The sequence below is a fragment of the Hippichthys cyanospilos genome, chromosome 14 (genome assembly GCF_059441005.1).
Source record: "Hippichthys cyanospilos isolate Australia breed blue-spotted pipefish chromosome 14, RoL_Hcya_1.0, whole genome shotgun sequence".
In the NCBI taxonomy this organism is placed as follows: Eukaryota; Metazoa; Chordata; class Actinopteri; order Syngnathiformes; family Syngnathidae; genus Hippichthys; species Hippichthys cyanospilos.
The window spans coordinates 5726887-5744113 of NC_142382.1; the positions used below are offsets into that span (position 1 = coordinate 5726887).

Here is a 17227-nt window from a genome sequence, read left to right on the forward strand (position 1 = left end):
CACAATAGCGTCGGAGTGTGCAGCACACACACACACACACGCACACACTCTCCCTTCCAGCTCGATCGAATACTTTTTGGCCACTTTTAACGCAGTGCTCGCAGGCTTCCGATGGGAATTAATTGCGTGCGCAAACTTTGCGTCGTTGACCAGAACGCCGTGCTTTGACTTTTCTAACTTTTTGTTCGGAGGAAATCTGTGGAGGCAAACATGCCGGAGAGAATCAGCATTTCGGATTTTGTGGTTCTGACCAATGAGGATCTGTCGTCACCGGCCACGTCCACCTTTCAGGCCAGAATGAGCGATTGTCGGAGCACAGTGTCCGCCGTGGAGGAGGTGAGTGAGGGCAAGCTTGACTGTTTACCTGCGCTCTGCTAACTCTTAACTTCCGCGCAATGCTCACCTTTAGACTGGCCTACTTTTTGCCTGCCTTAGTTTCCTCACAAACTACTCGAATGTGTCACACGGGGCTTTTCCAGTGTTCAAATGCACAAACAGTTCAAAGCAAGTTTCAAAGTGCATTTTGTGCTAAATATATGGTTTGTGAAGGTTAAATAACTTGTTAGGTCCGCAAAGCAAGGATAAAAGTATATATGGGACGTGAAATGGTTGTTCAACATAGGGCCCGGGGGCTATTTGGGGCCTGATTTTTAATTTAGAGTGGCCGCAACAAAGCGACAGGGGCTTGCTCATTTCTTACACTTTGATGTGCTTTTTTTTGCCAGAAACGAAGGCCAAAAGTATGGATGCATCCTATAAACCAGTGGTTCTCAAAGTGGGGTCCGTGAAATAATTTGGATGCTTTGAAACTGGTTTATTTGATTTATTTAACAGATTAAAGATTTGTGCCTTGTTTGAAAAGAAAAGAAAAGAAAAAGAAAAGAAATTGACCTGGTTCGTGTAATTTTCAAAGCTAAAAAGTAACAAGTATACTTGCTAAACTGAATATTGCTCAATAAAAAGGGCACTTATGTTTGCCTTTTTTTCGCAAACATTCATAAACTTTGGGTATTTTATGGTCAAATGAATTTGCGCTGTGTCGAGGAAAAATTAAAACATCTGCTTTGAGGCTTTTAACTTAACACTGGCGCTGCATTCACTGACTTATCACAATGTGGGAAATCTCAACTTCTCTAACTTAATCTGCAACACATACGTAACTTGCGTCTTTGAACTTGCATGCTGGAGGACATGTCGCAGTTATGTGTCCAAACTAATAAATACACATAATTTTTATGATGTCTATCATATCTGGAAGATGACTGGGTGAAGTTTTACCAATCAAATTCAAGTTATGATGCTTATCATGCCCTCCATGCCTATTTTTTGATCTTACAAGATGGCTCTCAAAATATGACGTCAAAAAAGACAAATACAAATACGCATTTTTTGATCAAAAACACAAAATTATGCTCATGCTAGTCAAACAAACTTGTTTTCTGTACCATTTAATAAGTTACAAGTGAGATAACGTTTGAAATTACTTTCAAAATATATCACATTATTTTACAGGATTTTTTTCAAAGTCTAGTGCGCCTCACAGTGGACTTTCTTGGAAGCGTGACACAGTTCGATGATACGGTATCACTAGTGCTTGCAGAGTTGACTCAAGTCCCCGCTGAAAATAATTAGACCTCAATCACAGTTTTCGCGTACTAAAGTACCTAAAGTTATTTATTACTTGAATACAGAAATCAGTTGTTTTTGTACTTAATCGTCTCAAATTATAGATTACTTTATTACTTAATTCATTTAGTACCAGCCATTTTTAAGACACACTTTGAACACTTGAAAAAAAAAACGTTAATATATAAATAAATGCCTGAGATTGAATTTCTGGACTCTGAAAAAAATGGATTACTGGATTTTTACTGTAATCAACAAGAAATTGTCATCATTGTTTATAAACAGCTGTGTTTGCTTTATTAAAAAACATCAAGAGAGGTCACGGCTGATTGAAAACACATTACTGTCTTTAATCTTGCCAGAACGCTTCATTTTATGGTAATTGAGAACACAACTAGTCAGTTTTTACAAAATGCCATTGAAGATGCTTCACCGTCTTTGATGTCGGGTTATAAAGAAGCGTAAATTGACTTTAATGTTCGCGAAAAAGAAATTGCTTGCATCATCGAAGCCTACGTTTAACTTTAATGTTTCAAATGATGTTATTATGTTTTTAGAAGGCCAATAAATTCAGTCTTGAGGGCTCGAATAGGCTGCAGATGATCTTTCCAGAATCTGCCTCTTTCCCTACATTGCAGTCCTAAAACAAGTGTTTCCAAAATGTGGCCCGAGGGCCATTTGTGGCCCGTCATTTTTTTTTAACATTTTTTTTAAATAAATTAAACCCATTTTTTAGTGTTGGTGGCACCTATTTTTTTTGTTTATTTTTATTTTTTTTTCTATAGACTGTATAGATTTCCTAAAGTTATTTGAATAAAGGTTTCCACCCGTTTTGGTTCTAAAAGTGGAGCGTAACTGTTCTGTGGATAATTGGCCATCCAAAAATCCTGAAAATTCTGTTTGCCTTTGCACTTTCTACAGAAAACTATTTAGTTGCAGTTGATCAAATTATTACAAAAACATAAGCAATATATAATTGTTTCTTTAATTGTTTATAGCAGGCTTTGTCAAATAGTGGGCGGGTCCCGCGAGGTCATGCTGGGCGGGGTGCGAATCACCCGAGGGAAAATGCTTTGTTTTTGCCACGTAAAGTATCTTTTTTTTTTTCAGGCTCTTCGATGCACTGTTTTTTTCAGTTTTAGATTAACCTGTAACCTGTATAAACGCTGTAAAAAGTAGTTCAAAGTTGATTTATAAAAAGGATTCAGTTTTAGCTGTACTTATACAATTTTTATAGATAATAAACTTAATTATACTTGACGCTTGAATTGGGGGGGGGGCACGAAAGATTTTCTCTTTGCAAAATATAATTGAGAAGCAGTCATTTCGTTTGTGTTTAATGAATTAAAGTGAAAGAATTTTACAGTGGTCCTTTCCGTTTGTCTGTCATAGAAACACAAAATAGATGGACATAAAATATGTATCCAACATTTTAGCTTTAAAAACAATTTTTCCCCTTTTGAGTTGTTTTTTGACCTTAAATTCTCTTCTCCCGAAGCTTCTCGGGCAAAGGAAGAGAGGAAAGGAGGCTGCTGTGATCTTTGCTTTAAAGCAAATAATCCACGCCGGTTCGTCCTTCCTGTCCTATCTTGTGCAAAACACGGGGTCAACTCTTGAGAGATTCTAGGACGTCATTGCAGTCCCGATGTGTCAGCAAGAACCTCACAGCAGATGTTATTAGAACCCATGAGTGATTCTTTGCTTTTTTTGTAAAGTTTATAGCAGTCAAAATAGAAGCAAGGGTACATAGTGTATGTTAAAGGCAGCATCTTTCATATAGTGGTTATATTTAATCTGGGACATTGGTTAACAGTGAGGGGGGGGGCGGGGGGGCGGGGGGGGGGGGGGTAACATGTGGACATGATTGTGGTTTGCGGGGTTAGGCAATTCCTTCCCCCGTCTCCCTCCCCCGTGTCCACTCTGCAGCTCGCTTACTAACCTTACTACACCATGACGACAGTTATCCGTTCTTATAAATATAACTCGCGACTAGCGTCGCTGTCATTTCCAGCAGCTGCTGTCAAAAAGATATGTTTGGATTATGTTGAAATAGAATAGTGTAAAGTACGTTTTCGGACCGACGTCAACGTGCCCACAACATGCGGATCGCTTAACAGTCGTTGATGAAATATTACACCCGCTTGTGCACACGCCCTAAGGAAAGCCTCTTTTGCACAGAGACCCTGCAAAATTTTGGGACAAATATGCCTTTTACGCACAACTGTGGCCCAAACATTAATTTTTTTCTTTAATTGAGGCCAATGCCATACAATTATTCCAATACATATTTTATCCACAGTGTGAATGAGGCTTAACTCTTTTCAGTGCTAAAGTAGCATATTTTACAGTATCTCTTTAATGCTAACCATTTTCAAGCGAATTCCTTTTGAAATGGTGAGACGAAAACAGAATATTTATCTAAAAAACCTCTGGCGCCTAAAGAGTTAAAAATGTGCACAAACAAACAAAAAAAATTGCCACCAGGGGGCTACATTTCCCACATGTTTGCATCACAAAAGCATCTTATTTTCTCACCCTAATATATTATTTACCAGTGTGAAATGTCATGGAGTTTCTCACCTGATTCCTAATATTTACGGAGCTAGCTGTCTATTGAGACCCAGTTTGAAAAATTTGAATAAATTTGGTTTAAAATGACTGAAAATGACGTATTATATTTAATACATTAAAAAAAAAAAAAAAAAAATATATATATATATATATATATATATATATATATATATATATATATATATATATATATATATATATATATATATATATATATACTGTATATATATATATATATATATATATATATATATATATATATGTATATATATATATATATATATGTATATATATATATATATATATATATATATATATATATATATATATATATATATATATATATATATATATATATATATAAACATGACTCACTTCATACTTAGTCACTTTTTAAGTTAAAAAAAAAAACAGTGCAAACAGGCATGCATTATTAATCCAAAACACAGCAGCATATGTGGAGGTGGGGAGTTTTGGGGAACAATACAACCCTGCAGGGGGCAGGTTTTGCAGCCATTGGGGCGCCTCCACATCTCATTATCCAGTTGCGCCGTAACAGAGGAAGGCTACGAATGGAACAAAGGCGTTGATAGGTAGGGTTGTGTTCGCTTCGATTGATTAATGCATGTATGCCCATCTGGTACCAAGCACGGTTCAGTTCCATTTTGCTCCTTTTAGCCACAATTTTTAATTGCGAGTAATAAAGGCAAAAGTATGCGGAAAAAAAAATCGAAATGAATAGGAATTTTTGATACCACTTTTTACCACTGATACCACTGCCAAATATCCGCCCGATATCGATACTTGGTATCGGTATACTGTAACTCCCCATGCATAGAAATGATCAAATAAACCGCTCACTTGACAGAATGCTGGATGTTTGGTTTATAAGAGGTGTTTACTACAGTTACTTATTTGTCGATTGTGTCTAGAATCACGGAAATACATCAAGGTTTTATTACCCAGCTTTGTTTTGAGCACACTTGAAAATTAAGCTTGACTCGTATGAGCTTTCCCCTCCACTTCCTGCGTGATGTGTCCTCCCACATGTTATTTTTCATGTTGCATCATAGAAATAACCAGACAGGCATGAATTCATCCAGAATGACAGGAAAATGACAGGAAGTGATGGCACACACAAACACGGGTTAGCGAGCGGCGTGTCTGCCCACGTGTCCTAATTAACACTCTACACTTTCTGGCCGCTGTGTTTCCCCTCTGCCGCAAAAGGTCCCGTCTTCACTCTCAACTTTAATCACTTTCCCATTCGCTGAGTCACATTTCACAGCATCCACTCAGCCTTTTAATTAGTGGACCCACGCATGAGGAGGTGAGGAAAGATGGGAGTGAACTTGACCAAAAGTGCGGCAGGGCGCTTAAACGCCACCACCCAAGTCTCTGTTAGGTCTGAATTTCGGCCTCATTAAAGCTGTTTTTACTTATATGTAGAGGCGGGGTAGCGCCTCGTGTCTGGATCAACTGAAAAGTCTGTGCGAAGTTGAGGAAACGTTTATGTGTGCAGTGTATAAATATAAATATAAATATATATATAAATATATATATATATATATATATATATATATATATATATATATATATATATATATATATATATATATATATATATATATATATATATATATATTAGAGATTGAGCTATATGGGTTTTTTTAGGACTGATACCGATCATTAGTAGTAGAGGAGGCTGATAAACAGATGAAAGTGTATGTGTGTGTGTGTATATATATATATATATATATATATATATATATATATATATATATATATTTTTTTTTTTTTTTTTTGGGGTGGCCCATTATTCACTTAGATCCACTCTCTCTCTCTCTCTCTCTCTCTCTCTCTCTCTCTCTCTATATATATATATATATATATATATATATATATATATATATATATATATATATATATATATATATATTAGAGATTGAGCTATATGGGTTTTTTTAGGACTGATACCGATCATTAGTAGTAGAGGAGGCTGATAAACAGACGAAAGTATATGTGTGTGTGTATATATATATATATATATATATATATATATATATATATATATATATATATATATATATTTTTTTTTTTTTTTTTTTGGGGTGGCCCATTATCCACTTAGATCCACTCCTGCACAGAACAGAAAAAAAACAATTCATATCAAAGTGAGAGCAGCCAGGGACCTGAAATTTCAACTCGGATGGTGAAAACACTTCAAAGTTCAAAATGCCACGATTACCTAGTTATCACACTACCACGAGAGTGCCATCTATTGGCTAAAATACTGCCAGAATAATATGGAAGAAAATGATCCAAAAATCATCAAAATAATTTTCTTATCTTATCTAACATTGTGGCCAGGAAATCATCATTTCTATCTGGACTTCCTAAATGTGTCGCTGATGGATCGCGATCTCATGTCCCGCCGTTGTGTTATTTTGACAGTCCTTGGAGATGGATCACATGACTCTTCAAAAGATGAAGAAGATGATCAAAGCCATTCACAACTCCGGAATCAGTAAGTGTGTCGCAATCAAAGTCGGCCGCCTCTTGCTATCGCCTTTAACGTCGTCACAACGTCACGCGCCGGCGAGACGTTGCTCACTTGTGTCATTTGTTGACGTTGCGCTTAGCTCTGCTGAGAGTGAAGCAGAATTTTTTTGGTGACATGAAATAGTCTGAGGAGCTCCGATTAGAAGGAGAGTCGGAGAAAAGGAAACGTTTGACGTCATTTTGTGAAATTGTGGCAGATTGCCAATGTCAACACCACCTAACAAAATGTTCTTTGTGGTGAACTTTGCCAGGTATATCGTCAACGTAATTACAGATTTGATATAAATTACGCAGATATTTTCAAAATGGGGTTGAACAAAGGGATGATTCATTCGTGAAAAAACTTTCTGAGAATGGGGTGGAATATTTTTTTGGGGTGCTTGTCTTTGCTATTCCAGTTTGTCGAGCCTGTGTCAAGGAAATCTCTGTATTGTTTCTCTGTTCTTTGCAGTGCTTTAACTCATTCAATCCCAAAGACGTATTTTTACGTTTTTTTTTCAAGTCAAGACATTCAATCCCACTTATAATATTTATATTAGAATTATTTTTGAGTGTCTGTCTAATAAATGGCTGATATTAAATCAATCAAGTAGTAATTGATTGCTTAAGTAACCTAAAGTAATACTTTAGTACCTGAAGATCTCAATTACTTTAGTACATTATTATCTAAAATAATCAGTTACTTTCGTACTTTAAATAATAAAGTACTTTACCTAACGTAATCAATTACTATGTACCTTACTTAATAGATTACTGAAGTCCTTTATTATCTAAGGTAACCAGTTACTTTCGTATCATATGTATTCGATTACTTTAGTCTTTTATCACATAAAGTGGTCAATTATGTAAGTAGCTTATTTAACTAATTACAAAGTATAAAGTAAAGTATAAAGTATTCAACTACTTTCATACCTGAAGTCACACATTTCTTTGTTACGTTAGTATCTTAAGTAATCCATTACAATAGTACTCTAAATCATCTATTACTTTAGTACTTTATCTAATTTAATATATTACTTTTGTACCTTATGTAATACTTTTGTACCTTATGTAATAGATAACTGTACTTTAGTCTTTTAGCTTAGGTATTCAATCACTTTAGTATTATATGTAATAGATTACTTCAACTTTTATTATCAGATTGATCAATTATTAAGTATCTTATTTAATCAATGACTAAGTATAAGTAAACAATTATCAAGTAATCCACTACTTATTATTACCTGAAATAATCAATTACTATGGTACTTATTTCATTTAGTACAACCATTTTTAGACCCTCTTATAGCCAAATACAAAAAAAAAAGGAGAAAACAAAAATACAACGTGCCTTTGAATTGAATGTATGGACTCTTAAAAAAAACGTAAAAATACGTCTTTGGGATTGAATGAATTTCGTGGGAGGGGTAAAAAGTGCCTGTACTGTGCTTATTGCACTTTCGGCAGGTAAATCAGGCAGTGTGTAACAGCGTATCGTATTTTTATTACTGCGTACAAATGTGGGATGTCTGGATTACTGAAGTTGTTTTTATGAATATCACAAAGTACAACATATGCTGGAAGCTTCAGTATCTTCATTATTCTTGATTTACCATACACAGGTAAATCTAAAACTTAGTTTTCACACTTCCAGGAATTTGTTAAACCAAAAGTTGTAGAAGAGCATGAAAAATACCAAAAGTGGTTCATGAGGCTTCGTTTTCCAGTCGCTCCTTCCTGGGCCAAAATTGAATCTAGTAAATGAAAAGAGAAGAAAAAAAGAGTGTGTTGTTTTGAAGCTCCGATTTTTCCCTCTTGAATGTTTATGACATCATCTCTAATGAGCGACTTTTATGAATCCGCACTGTTGTAGACCTCGGTTTGGTCTCGCTATTTCGCAATCTGTTATTAATAACAAATCGACAATCCCGTGAATCTGATCTAAATTCACTGCTGCGTGTTATTTATGAAGGAAAATGTTCAAACGGCATATGATTCCATGGGCAGGAAATTTTTTTTTGCGTGTCATTGAAAAATATGTATCGGCTCCGAGGAAGTGCACGCCTGACATCCCTCTAAACTTCCCGTTCTGACCCAGAAGTGCGTGAGTCACAGATCTGCTGCCCAGAATTTAGGCAAGCGTACAGCATAAATTGTATGTGAAGGAGAGGGCTGATCGTAAGCGCCCGCCTTTCCCCCATTATGTTGTTGCGCTCTTTAATCACTCCCGATGGAAATCGTATATCAACGCTGTGAGTCACTTAGCCCCCCCCCGATGCCCCCCCATGTGACCTATAAGCCGCAAAAACAAGCGTGTATGCCATCTAGTTTTCCCTTCCCGGTCGCATAAACCTCAAAGAATTTGACTGCCGAGTTGATGTTGGAGTGTGTGTGAACAGATGAGCAATAAAAATAAGTTTTATTTACAAACAGTGTGGTAGTTTCACACATGTAGTCTGCGTTCAATCGTTACTCTTAACCACAATTAAGAAAAAACAGACATTTCATTTTCCCACGGATGAATGTTTGGGGTGAAAAAAAGACTTAAACAGAATGCTGTGAATACTTTGGATTTACGTTTTTAGTTGCAAAGTCTATTAAACATATGTTGATTCATGTTACAGTTACTTTGCTCTTAAATTGAAAACGTATCAGAGTTTTCTGTTACAAGGCACATTTAAAATCCTTTATTTTTATCAAACCTCCACAGCGTGCTAGTAAACTATGATTTCTATTCGTTCTTTATTTATGGTGCATATTTTTTATTAATTTTATCGTTCATCGTTGTTCATGTGTGTAAAAACAAAACAGAACATTGAAATCATTTTATTGTTGCGTCCACGCATTATCTCGCACTTGTCTTGTTTACAGCAACCCCCCATTATCGCAACAGTATATTATTTGATATACGATGAAGAAATGCATCTAAAAGTATGGTAATGTTGTCATTTTAATAACACACATCATGTGTTATAATTGGACTGGCATGATCTATTTCACCACTAAAATTAGGAGTAGACTTATTACCGCATTTTTTGTCAAATTCACCCAAATTGAGGAGAAAAAAAAAGGAGGGGGGCAATTCTTAGGACCACTTTTACTCGGAGGAATACGGTACATAAGATTTACCCGCAGAAATCCTGTTAAAATCTCACATACTCCCACAGGTGGTCGTACCCATTTAAGAATAACTCGTATTGAACATACAAATGTTGAAAATGGCTGTGCTTTGATCACAATACAACCGGAAAAAAAAAAAAATCTGTGTACATTGCCATCTTCAATGCTTGGTTGCAAGCGAATAGTTCTCCGATTAATCGGCCAACGGCTATGATGGGCCAATTTCCATGGAAAAGTATGTGATTGGCTTCATTTCCCAACCTCAAGTCGAAAATACTACTCACTTCCCACAAACTCCCCCAACTTTTGTAAATGTTCAAAGCCATCCCGACATTTTCTTTTTCAGCATGTCACATTTACTATCGGCATATTCACTTGTTTATTTCGTGCGTCAGCTCTTTATTGGCGAAATGTAGAAGGGGGATCATTGCAGAATGTGTTGTGGTCTGACGACAAAACAGTTGTAATTCAATAGGCTCTTGATTTTTTTTTGTTTTTAACGAGATGTTCGCATCTGTGTCACATTTAAGTGGCGGTCATTGTTTTTGTGCGGTTTTGTGTGTGTGAGTTTATGAGAAATGGGAACAAACTAATGAGGTAAAATTGGTTGTGCGGACGTCCAGTCCAAGCATATGCGATCTCACCTTAAGACAACGGCAAAATTGTCTTCAAATATGTTCTATGTTCCTCCATTTGCACTAATTTGGACGTTTGATACTAAACTTGTTGATTTTCAACAGGAAAACGTTCATATTTTGTCTCGTTAATTCGATAACCACATTTTTTCACTTGTCAACTGATAGTGACATCACTCATGTAACGGCCAATCACACCTCACCTGTTTTCTGGATTTGGTCATGTGACATTCACAAGCTAATCTGTGATTGGTCACTGGAGCCTTGAGCAACTGTGATGTCATTTTCAGCTTTATAAACACATTTTTTAACTGTATCAATTGTACGTGAAGAATAATTACTTTATCAAGTTAATTATAGACATTTTTTTCCCCATAAAATGGAAAAATAAATGAAAGTATCCTATCACAGTTCAACTTTGTTCTGAATCTGCCGATGTGACGTTTACAAGCTGAGCTATGATTGGACATTACCTGACCCTTGAAAGGATACGGCTGATAATGGCTATTTAAGTAAAGTATCCTTTCATGCAGAAAATTCCACCCATTTTGACCCATTTAGGGGGCGTCCATTTTGCCTTTGCTGTCCACTGAAGATGACATCACAGTTGCTCAGGGCTTACGCATTGACCAATCACGTCTCACCTGTTTTCTGAGTTTAATCACCTGAGCAATTGTGATGTCATTCACAGTCGACTGAAAATTTCAAAATGGCCGCCCCTGATATAGATAATAAATTACAGGTGAATTGTATCACAAGTCGGGCGGCTCGATGGCGCAGTGAATAGCACGTCCGCCTCACAGTTCAAAGGTCCCGGTTCAAATCCACCTGGCTCTGGCCTTCCTGTGTGGAGTTTGCATGTTCTCCCCGAGCCTGCGTGGGTTTTCTCCAGGCAATCCTCCCACTCCCCAAAAAAACATGCATGGCAGTTGAATTGGACATACTAAATTGTCCTTAGGTGTGATTGGGTGCATGATTGGTCGTTCGTCTCTGTGTGACCTGCGATTGGCTGGCAACCAGTTCAGGGTGTCCCCCAAAGCCAGCTGAGATAGGCGCCTGCGACCCCTGTGGAGATAAGCGGCTATAGAAAATGGATGGATGTATCATAAGTTATCGCTCCTGACTCAAAACAAAAAAAAAGGTCAAAATTGAGACCTTTTCCTCTCCTAACAGACTTTTTTGGAAAAATGATTCATCATTGCCTCATCCCGAGAAAAAACTTTCACTTTGTCCATCGCATCCACTTCCTTTCATTGAATCCAGACCGTTTTAATCCGCTCCCCTAACGGAACCCTCATGCCTTCTCGTAGCTCACATGGAAGCCAAGGAGCAGTACACGGATGTCCTGGAGAAACTGGGCAACAGCCACCTGAGCCAGGACAACAACGAGGTCTCCACGGGCTTCCTCAACCTGGCCGTGTTCACCCGAGAGGTCACGGCCCTGCTGAAGAACCTGGTGAGGAACGCGTCGAAGAAAACACAAGGGCTCCTAAATCCGACCCCAATAAAAACAAAGGAGGTTAGCCTGACGCTCGGGAGAAGAAATGAATCATTTTGATAACGCTTCGGCGGGAGAGCTGCAGGACGGACATTGGAAATGCTTGACGAACACGGTCATTGGTCCTCGCGTGCGTTTGTGTGCGAGACAGCTGCGCGGAGAAGTCTCCCACTGATAGTTTCTATGGAGATTTTAATTAAGAACAGACCTCCGTGGGTGATTCAAAACACACACCCACAGAGACACCATCGCGCACACTCCCTCGCAGAGGAAATGAATGGAAAGCTTTAAATGGCTTTTTGTTTGTTTCCGCGCATTCTTTTCTTCTGTCAACTTGCTTGGCTGAAGAATTCTGCAGAAAGACTCCCGGAAACGGTCCCGATTATCCACCGGGTTATATAACGGCGTTAAAATGCAAAATCTTGGCAATCGATTGAATTGTTTACTGTTTTAATTGCGTTTTTTTTTTGAGTGCCTGAAACCTTCTATGCATACTAAAATATTGATGAACTCATTCACTGCCGTTGACGGCTATAGACGTGCAAGATCCATTTTTTAGGATGGCAGTGAATGAGGTAATAATTCTACCGGTCACTATAGATCACTAGCATAAATAGAAGAATATAAATGCATCTTATTTTAGATAAGTAATAGTACCATTTCAAGGAAGGATATTTAACTAATTCATTGCCATTGGCTGTTATAGACATCAAAGATTAATTTTTGCTGGGTTGGAGGGATGGGCAATAAATTGAATTCATTTGATTAAATTGTCATTTTAAAAAATAATCTTTATTTTTTAAAATGACAAATCGAGGTTTTGTAGAAGTGGCAAGCTGCAGGATGATTTAACAGGCAAGTTTTCAAAATGTCCATACTATTTAATTCAGGAATTTAAGCAAGAATTTAAGTTTTGCACCAGCTATAAACCAGCTATAAACAGCTATTTTTTTTGCACAAGTTATGAATGCATTTTGATTAATATTGCATTTGTAGAATATATATTAAGCATGTAAATCCTCCATTTTTTTAAATCAATTTCTGGGGGTGGCCATTTTGCCACTTGCTTTTGACTGAAAATGACATCTCAGTTTCTCAGGTAACGACCAATCACGACTTACCTGTTTTCTGAGTTTAGTCATATGACATTCGCACACTAAGTTGTGATTGGTCATTGCCTGAGGAACTGTGATGTCATTTTTAGTCGCCAGCAACTGGCAAAATGGCTCGATTTTGCTGTTTTATTCATATTCCACAAACACAATATTATTCATAATACTGTGTTCAAACAAAAGTGGTTGCATCGAAGATATTTTTGATTACGGTCTTTTAAACATTTTAAAATCAATTTTCTCTGAGACTTTTAGTAACTTTGATTTTTTTTTTACAATTACATGTCTTTAAGGTCTGATCTTTATGTCTTTAAATGTTCTATATAAATAAAGCTATAACTTTCGAGTAGTTGGGACAAATTGAACATTTTATTCCCTCGAACGTTTTTGATTTGCGCTTTAAAAACATTTTGACGTTTATCGTTTCCACATTCCCCAGTAGATGAAGATTTTATTTCCACTTTTTATATTTCAGGGGCGAAATGCGACCGTTTTGTGAAATTCTGGAGCCTTTTGGAGCCTCTATGACCTCTTCTGAACCTCTTTGTAACCCACACGCAGTTGCAAACCTGATATATCATGCTTGTCTTGCGCTCTGACACATTCCAGGTGCAGAACCTCAACAACATCATGGCTTTCCCTTTGGAAAACGTGCTGAAATCGGAGCTGCGCGACAGCAGATTGGTGCGTGAAAAGTTCCCTTGATAGTCTCCAAACAAAAATTCAATCCTCTTGCGGTGAAATGAACCCTAATGGAACAAGAACACTTGACGAGGCTTCAGTGCGTTTCCTCCCAAATCAATGAGTGATTTTAATAACAAAAAAGGAGTCCGATTACACATTAACGCAGAAAAATATCCCCTCGATGAAGATACTCATTCGAAGATTTTTCTTTGACTGTTCTTTGACGCTTTATAAAAACACATGGAAATAGCAATTTTCCAAGCAAAAATAACCTGCTTATTGTTTGTATGAGTCACCATGGCAACAGACAAGCAAAAAAGTGACCTCATATGTAAGCTACTGCCACTGTGTATTATTCACAATGCGGATTTGAATGGCGGAAGCCGGTTTAGCCAGATAGCAGGTGACTTAAGTGTTAGCTGAGCTACAATGACATTTGTACATTTTTTTTTCATTAAAGCTGTGTATTCTCTTGTGTTTTCATCAGGAGTTAAAGAAACAGATGGAGAGGAGTTGGAAGGAGTACGACTTTAAAATGTAACTACTTTTATATAGTGTCTCCTTATTTCTGGACAGCTGATTTCCTTTTAGAAATTCATCATACTTAAGGTCTATTTTGTATAATCGATGTTTACTCTACACAAACTGACAATAAAATGCATGAATTAACAACACATTTAAATAAAACGTGCCGTTTTTCAGAACAAGACAGAACGTGTCCAGTAAAACTAACATTTGTATGCAGCTTTTTGTTTTATTTTATTTGTACATTTTTGCAATTTTTTTTTAAATAAGCAAAACCTAGGTCAAAATGACCCAATACTATTATTGCTTTTCCTGAGGAAGGAAATCACAAGATTTGTTAGGCGTTAACAAATTACACACACACTTTTTTTCTGAAACCCAGGATATGGCCCCAGGATTATAATACTAGTCAAAAGAAACAAATGTAATACACAGATATAAATGAAATATGTCTTTGCAAGTGGGTTTCCAATCAAAAAACTGATTTTTTGTCACTTTTGGATAAACGCAATTACCTATAGGTCATATTGCCCCCGGGTCATTATTGCTGTTCTTGAGAAATCAACATAAATCCCTGGTTACGTTGGATTTGGATTATACAAACTCCGCATATTTGGGTACTAAATATGTCCCGGGTCAAAATGACCCAGGGAGAAAATTGCAGTTCCTTGCAAACAAACACTGCACTTGCTAGCTTCATCGATAGTAAATAGGCTAAAGTAGTAGCTTAACGTGACGTAATTGCTAATGCTAATTTTTGTTCGCTCGGCGGTGACGCCTAGCATTGCTTGCTAGCAATAACATTGTGAAGTGTTGAAAATGAAGTATCTGTTTTGTTTAAACGCAGTCTGTTGAAATGTATTGGTTGAGTCTTTAGCTTTATCCTTGAGAACAGCAGAATAGCATTCAAGCACAATGATTTTTGTCCAAATGTCCCTTTCACCCTTCTGTCTTCAATTGACATGTTACTTACTCCTCCACATAAGAGCAAAACTGGAGAAAGAGCGCAAGGAGAAGAACAGGCAGCTCATAAAGACGGAGGGATCAGACGGATTGGAAGACATGGAGAGGGAGAGGCGGACCTTTCAGCTGCAGATGTGCGAGGTCAGTCGCCAGCACAAACAACACCTTGCACATACCTGAAGTGCTCTTTACCCATATCAACTTGGGTGGCCTTTTTTTTTCTTCTAAAAAGCTTACAAATGATGATTCCAACTTGTATTATCGGAAAAATATGCGGGGGGTGGTCCCCGGGGGGGGAGCGGGCCGGGTTCCAGTTGACTGCATTGTTGTGATCCATTCAAAAGAGAGCTTAGTTCTTTTATGATACCTAAATGCTGAGGGAATTCTTGCACAATGCACAGCTGGAGCTGAGTGTGTAATGTGCAGTTTGTTAGGAAGTTTGTCAGGAACAATGTGTCGAAAAAAAATCAAGGAAAATATTCAATAATATTGCAAAATTTATATATATATATAATCTTTTCCTTTAAATTTTGTATATTTTTAATTTTTTAAATCTTATTTTATTACTTTTTTATTCTTTATATAATATCATATACATATAAAAATATTTAAAAAAAAATCGTGACACATTTTTGGAAATATCAATCATCGTCTGTTTACTTTTTTTATTCAGCAAAACTTGACCACTTACTAACGTTTTTGTTACAGCTTAGTCCGCCATGTTTGTTTTGCTCTCGCAGGTGACATTTTCTTCGTTTTTATCCGAGATCTCGTTGTCATGAGATTTCGTCTGTTGGATCTCGTAAAAAAAAAAAAAAGGAAAAAGCAAAAACGAAATGCTTTGGAAGATCGAGAAGAGGAACAAATGTTTTGAAAAAGACGTTTTGAAACTGAGGGGACTTTTTTACCGAAATCACGGTTATAGCAGTGGTAGCGAAATGAAGAAGGTGATATTGGAGGCTACATGTAAGGTGTGTTGGGTCCTCGGAACTAGCAAAACAAAAAACCTGTAGGTGCTGCTAAACATTCATGACGGTTTCCTCTAAAAATGGGGTAAAGGGTGTGAACATTTTTACATCATATATTTTTCAATCATGTTTCAATATGTAAAAAACAAAACAAAAAAAAAAAAATAACACTATCTTTTTTTGTATACTTCTAGTACCTTTTGAAGATCCAGGAACTGAAGGTCCGTCAAGGACCAGAACTTCTCCAGAGCCTCATAAAATTTTTCCAGGCCCAACTCAGGTTAGACATTTTCCTGTTCACTTTCCATGTATCAGCGGGGTGTCACATACTGAAAGATGATGGGGGGTGGGGGTCCATCTCATTTTATGTTCTTCCTGGCCTGAAAAAGTGACATTTAAAACCATTTTTCTGCTGCTAACCATTTTGCCAATTGGAACCATACCAGCGGTTTGAAGCAGACTTCTTGAGCGTGTGATGTTATTTGGACTGAAGTGACACCATGACTCAGCCTTTCTACCCCCCCCCCCCCCCCCCCCCCTTCTGCTCTCAGTTTCTTTCAGGATGGGTTGAAAGCTGCAGAGAATCTTGCTCCCTTTGTGGAAAAACTGGCGTCCTCGGTTCACACGGTAATAAACAGTGGCTTTGTGCATGTCCTTTTTTTTTTTTTTTTTTTTTTTACTCTTTCATATGCTGAAGAAAGAAATGGATCGAGGATTTTTTTTATGTTGCCTAGCACAGCACTGTTGATGGTAACACAAGATCAAAGATGTTGGCAAATGCTACCAAATTTATAAAATATACATCAGTGTCATTTGTTTTGGACCTCCTTCCATTTTGTTTCAGTTTCACTGAATCTTTAATACAAGGTTATTATAGGTCACGTGCTTTCTAAATGAAGACTGAGACTGCATTTTTAACATTTACAAGACAAAAGACAAAAATATCCTTGAATTTCATCGCTGTAATTAATATCATTCATGTGC

At 37.0% G+C, this 17227-nt stretch overlaps 1 protein-coding gene across 2 annotated transcripts in view; it reads left to right on the forward strand.

Annotated features, from left to right (window-relative positions):
* The first annotated feature begins 3 nt into the window (after positions 1-3).
* asap3 (ArfGAP with SH3 domain, ankyrin repeat and PH domain 3) overlaps positions 4-17227 on the forward strand; it is a 31316-nt gene continuing 14092 nt past the window's right edge. For both annotated transcript variants that reach the window (XM_088433739.1, XM_088433740.1), the window contains exons 1-8: positions 4-336; positions 6652-6724; positions 11804-11949; positions 13713-13787; positions 14275-14324; positions 15299-15416; positions 16438-16523; positions 16795-16870. In XM_088433739.1, the coding sequence (XP_088289865.1) occupies positions 211-336; positions 6652-6724; positions 11804-11949; positions 13713-13787; positions 14275-14324; positions 15299-15416; positions 16438-16523; positions 16795-16870 (750 nt within the window). In that variant the 5' untranslated portion in view covers positions 4-210. The remainder of the gene's footprint in view (positions 337-6651; positions 6725-11803; positions 11950-13712; positions 13788-14274; positions 14325-15298; positions 15417-16437; positions 16524-16794; positions 16871-17227) is intronic.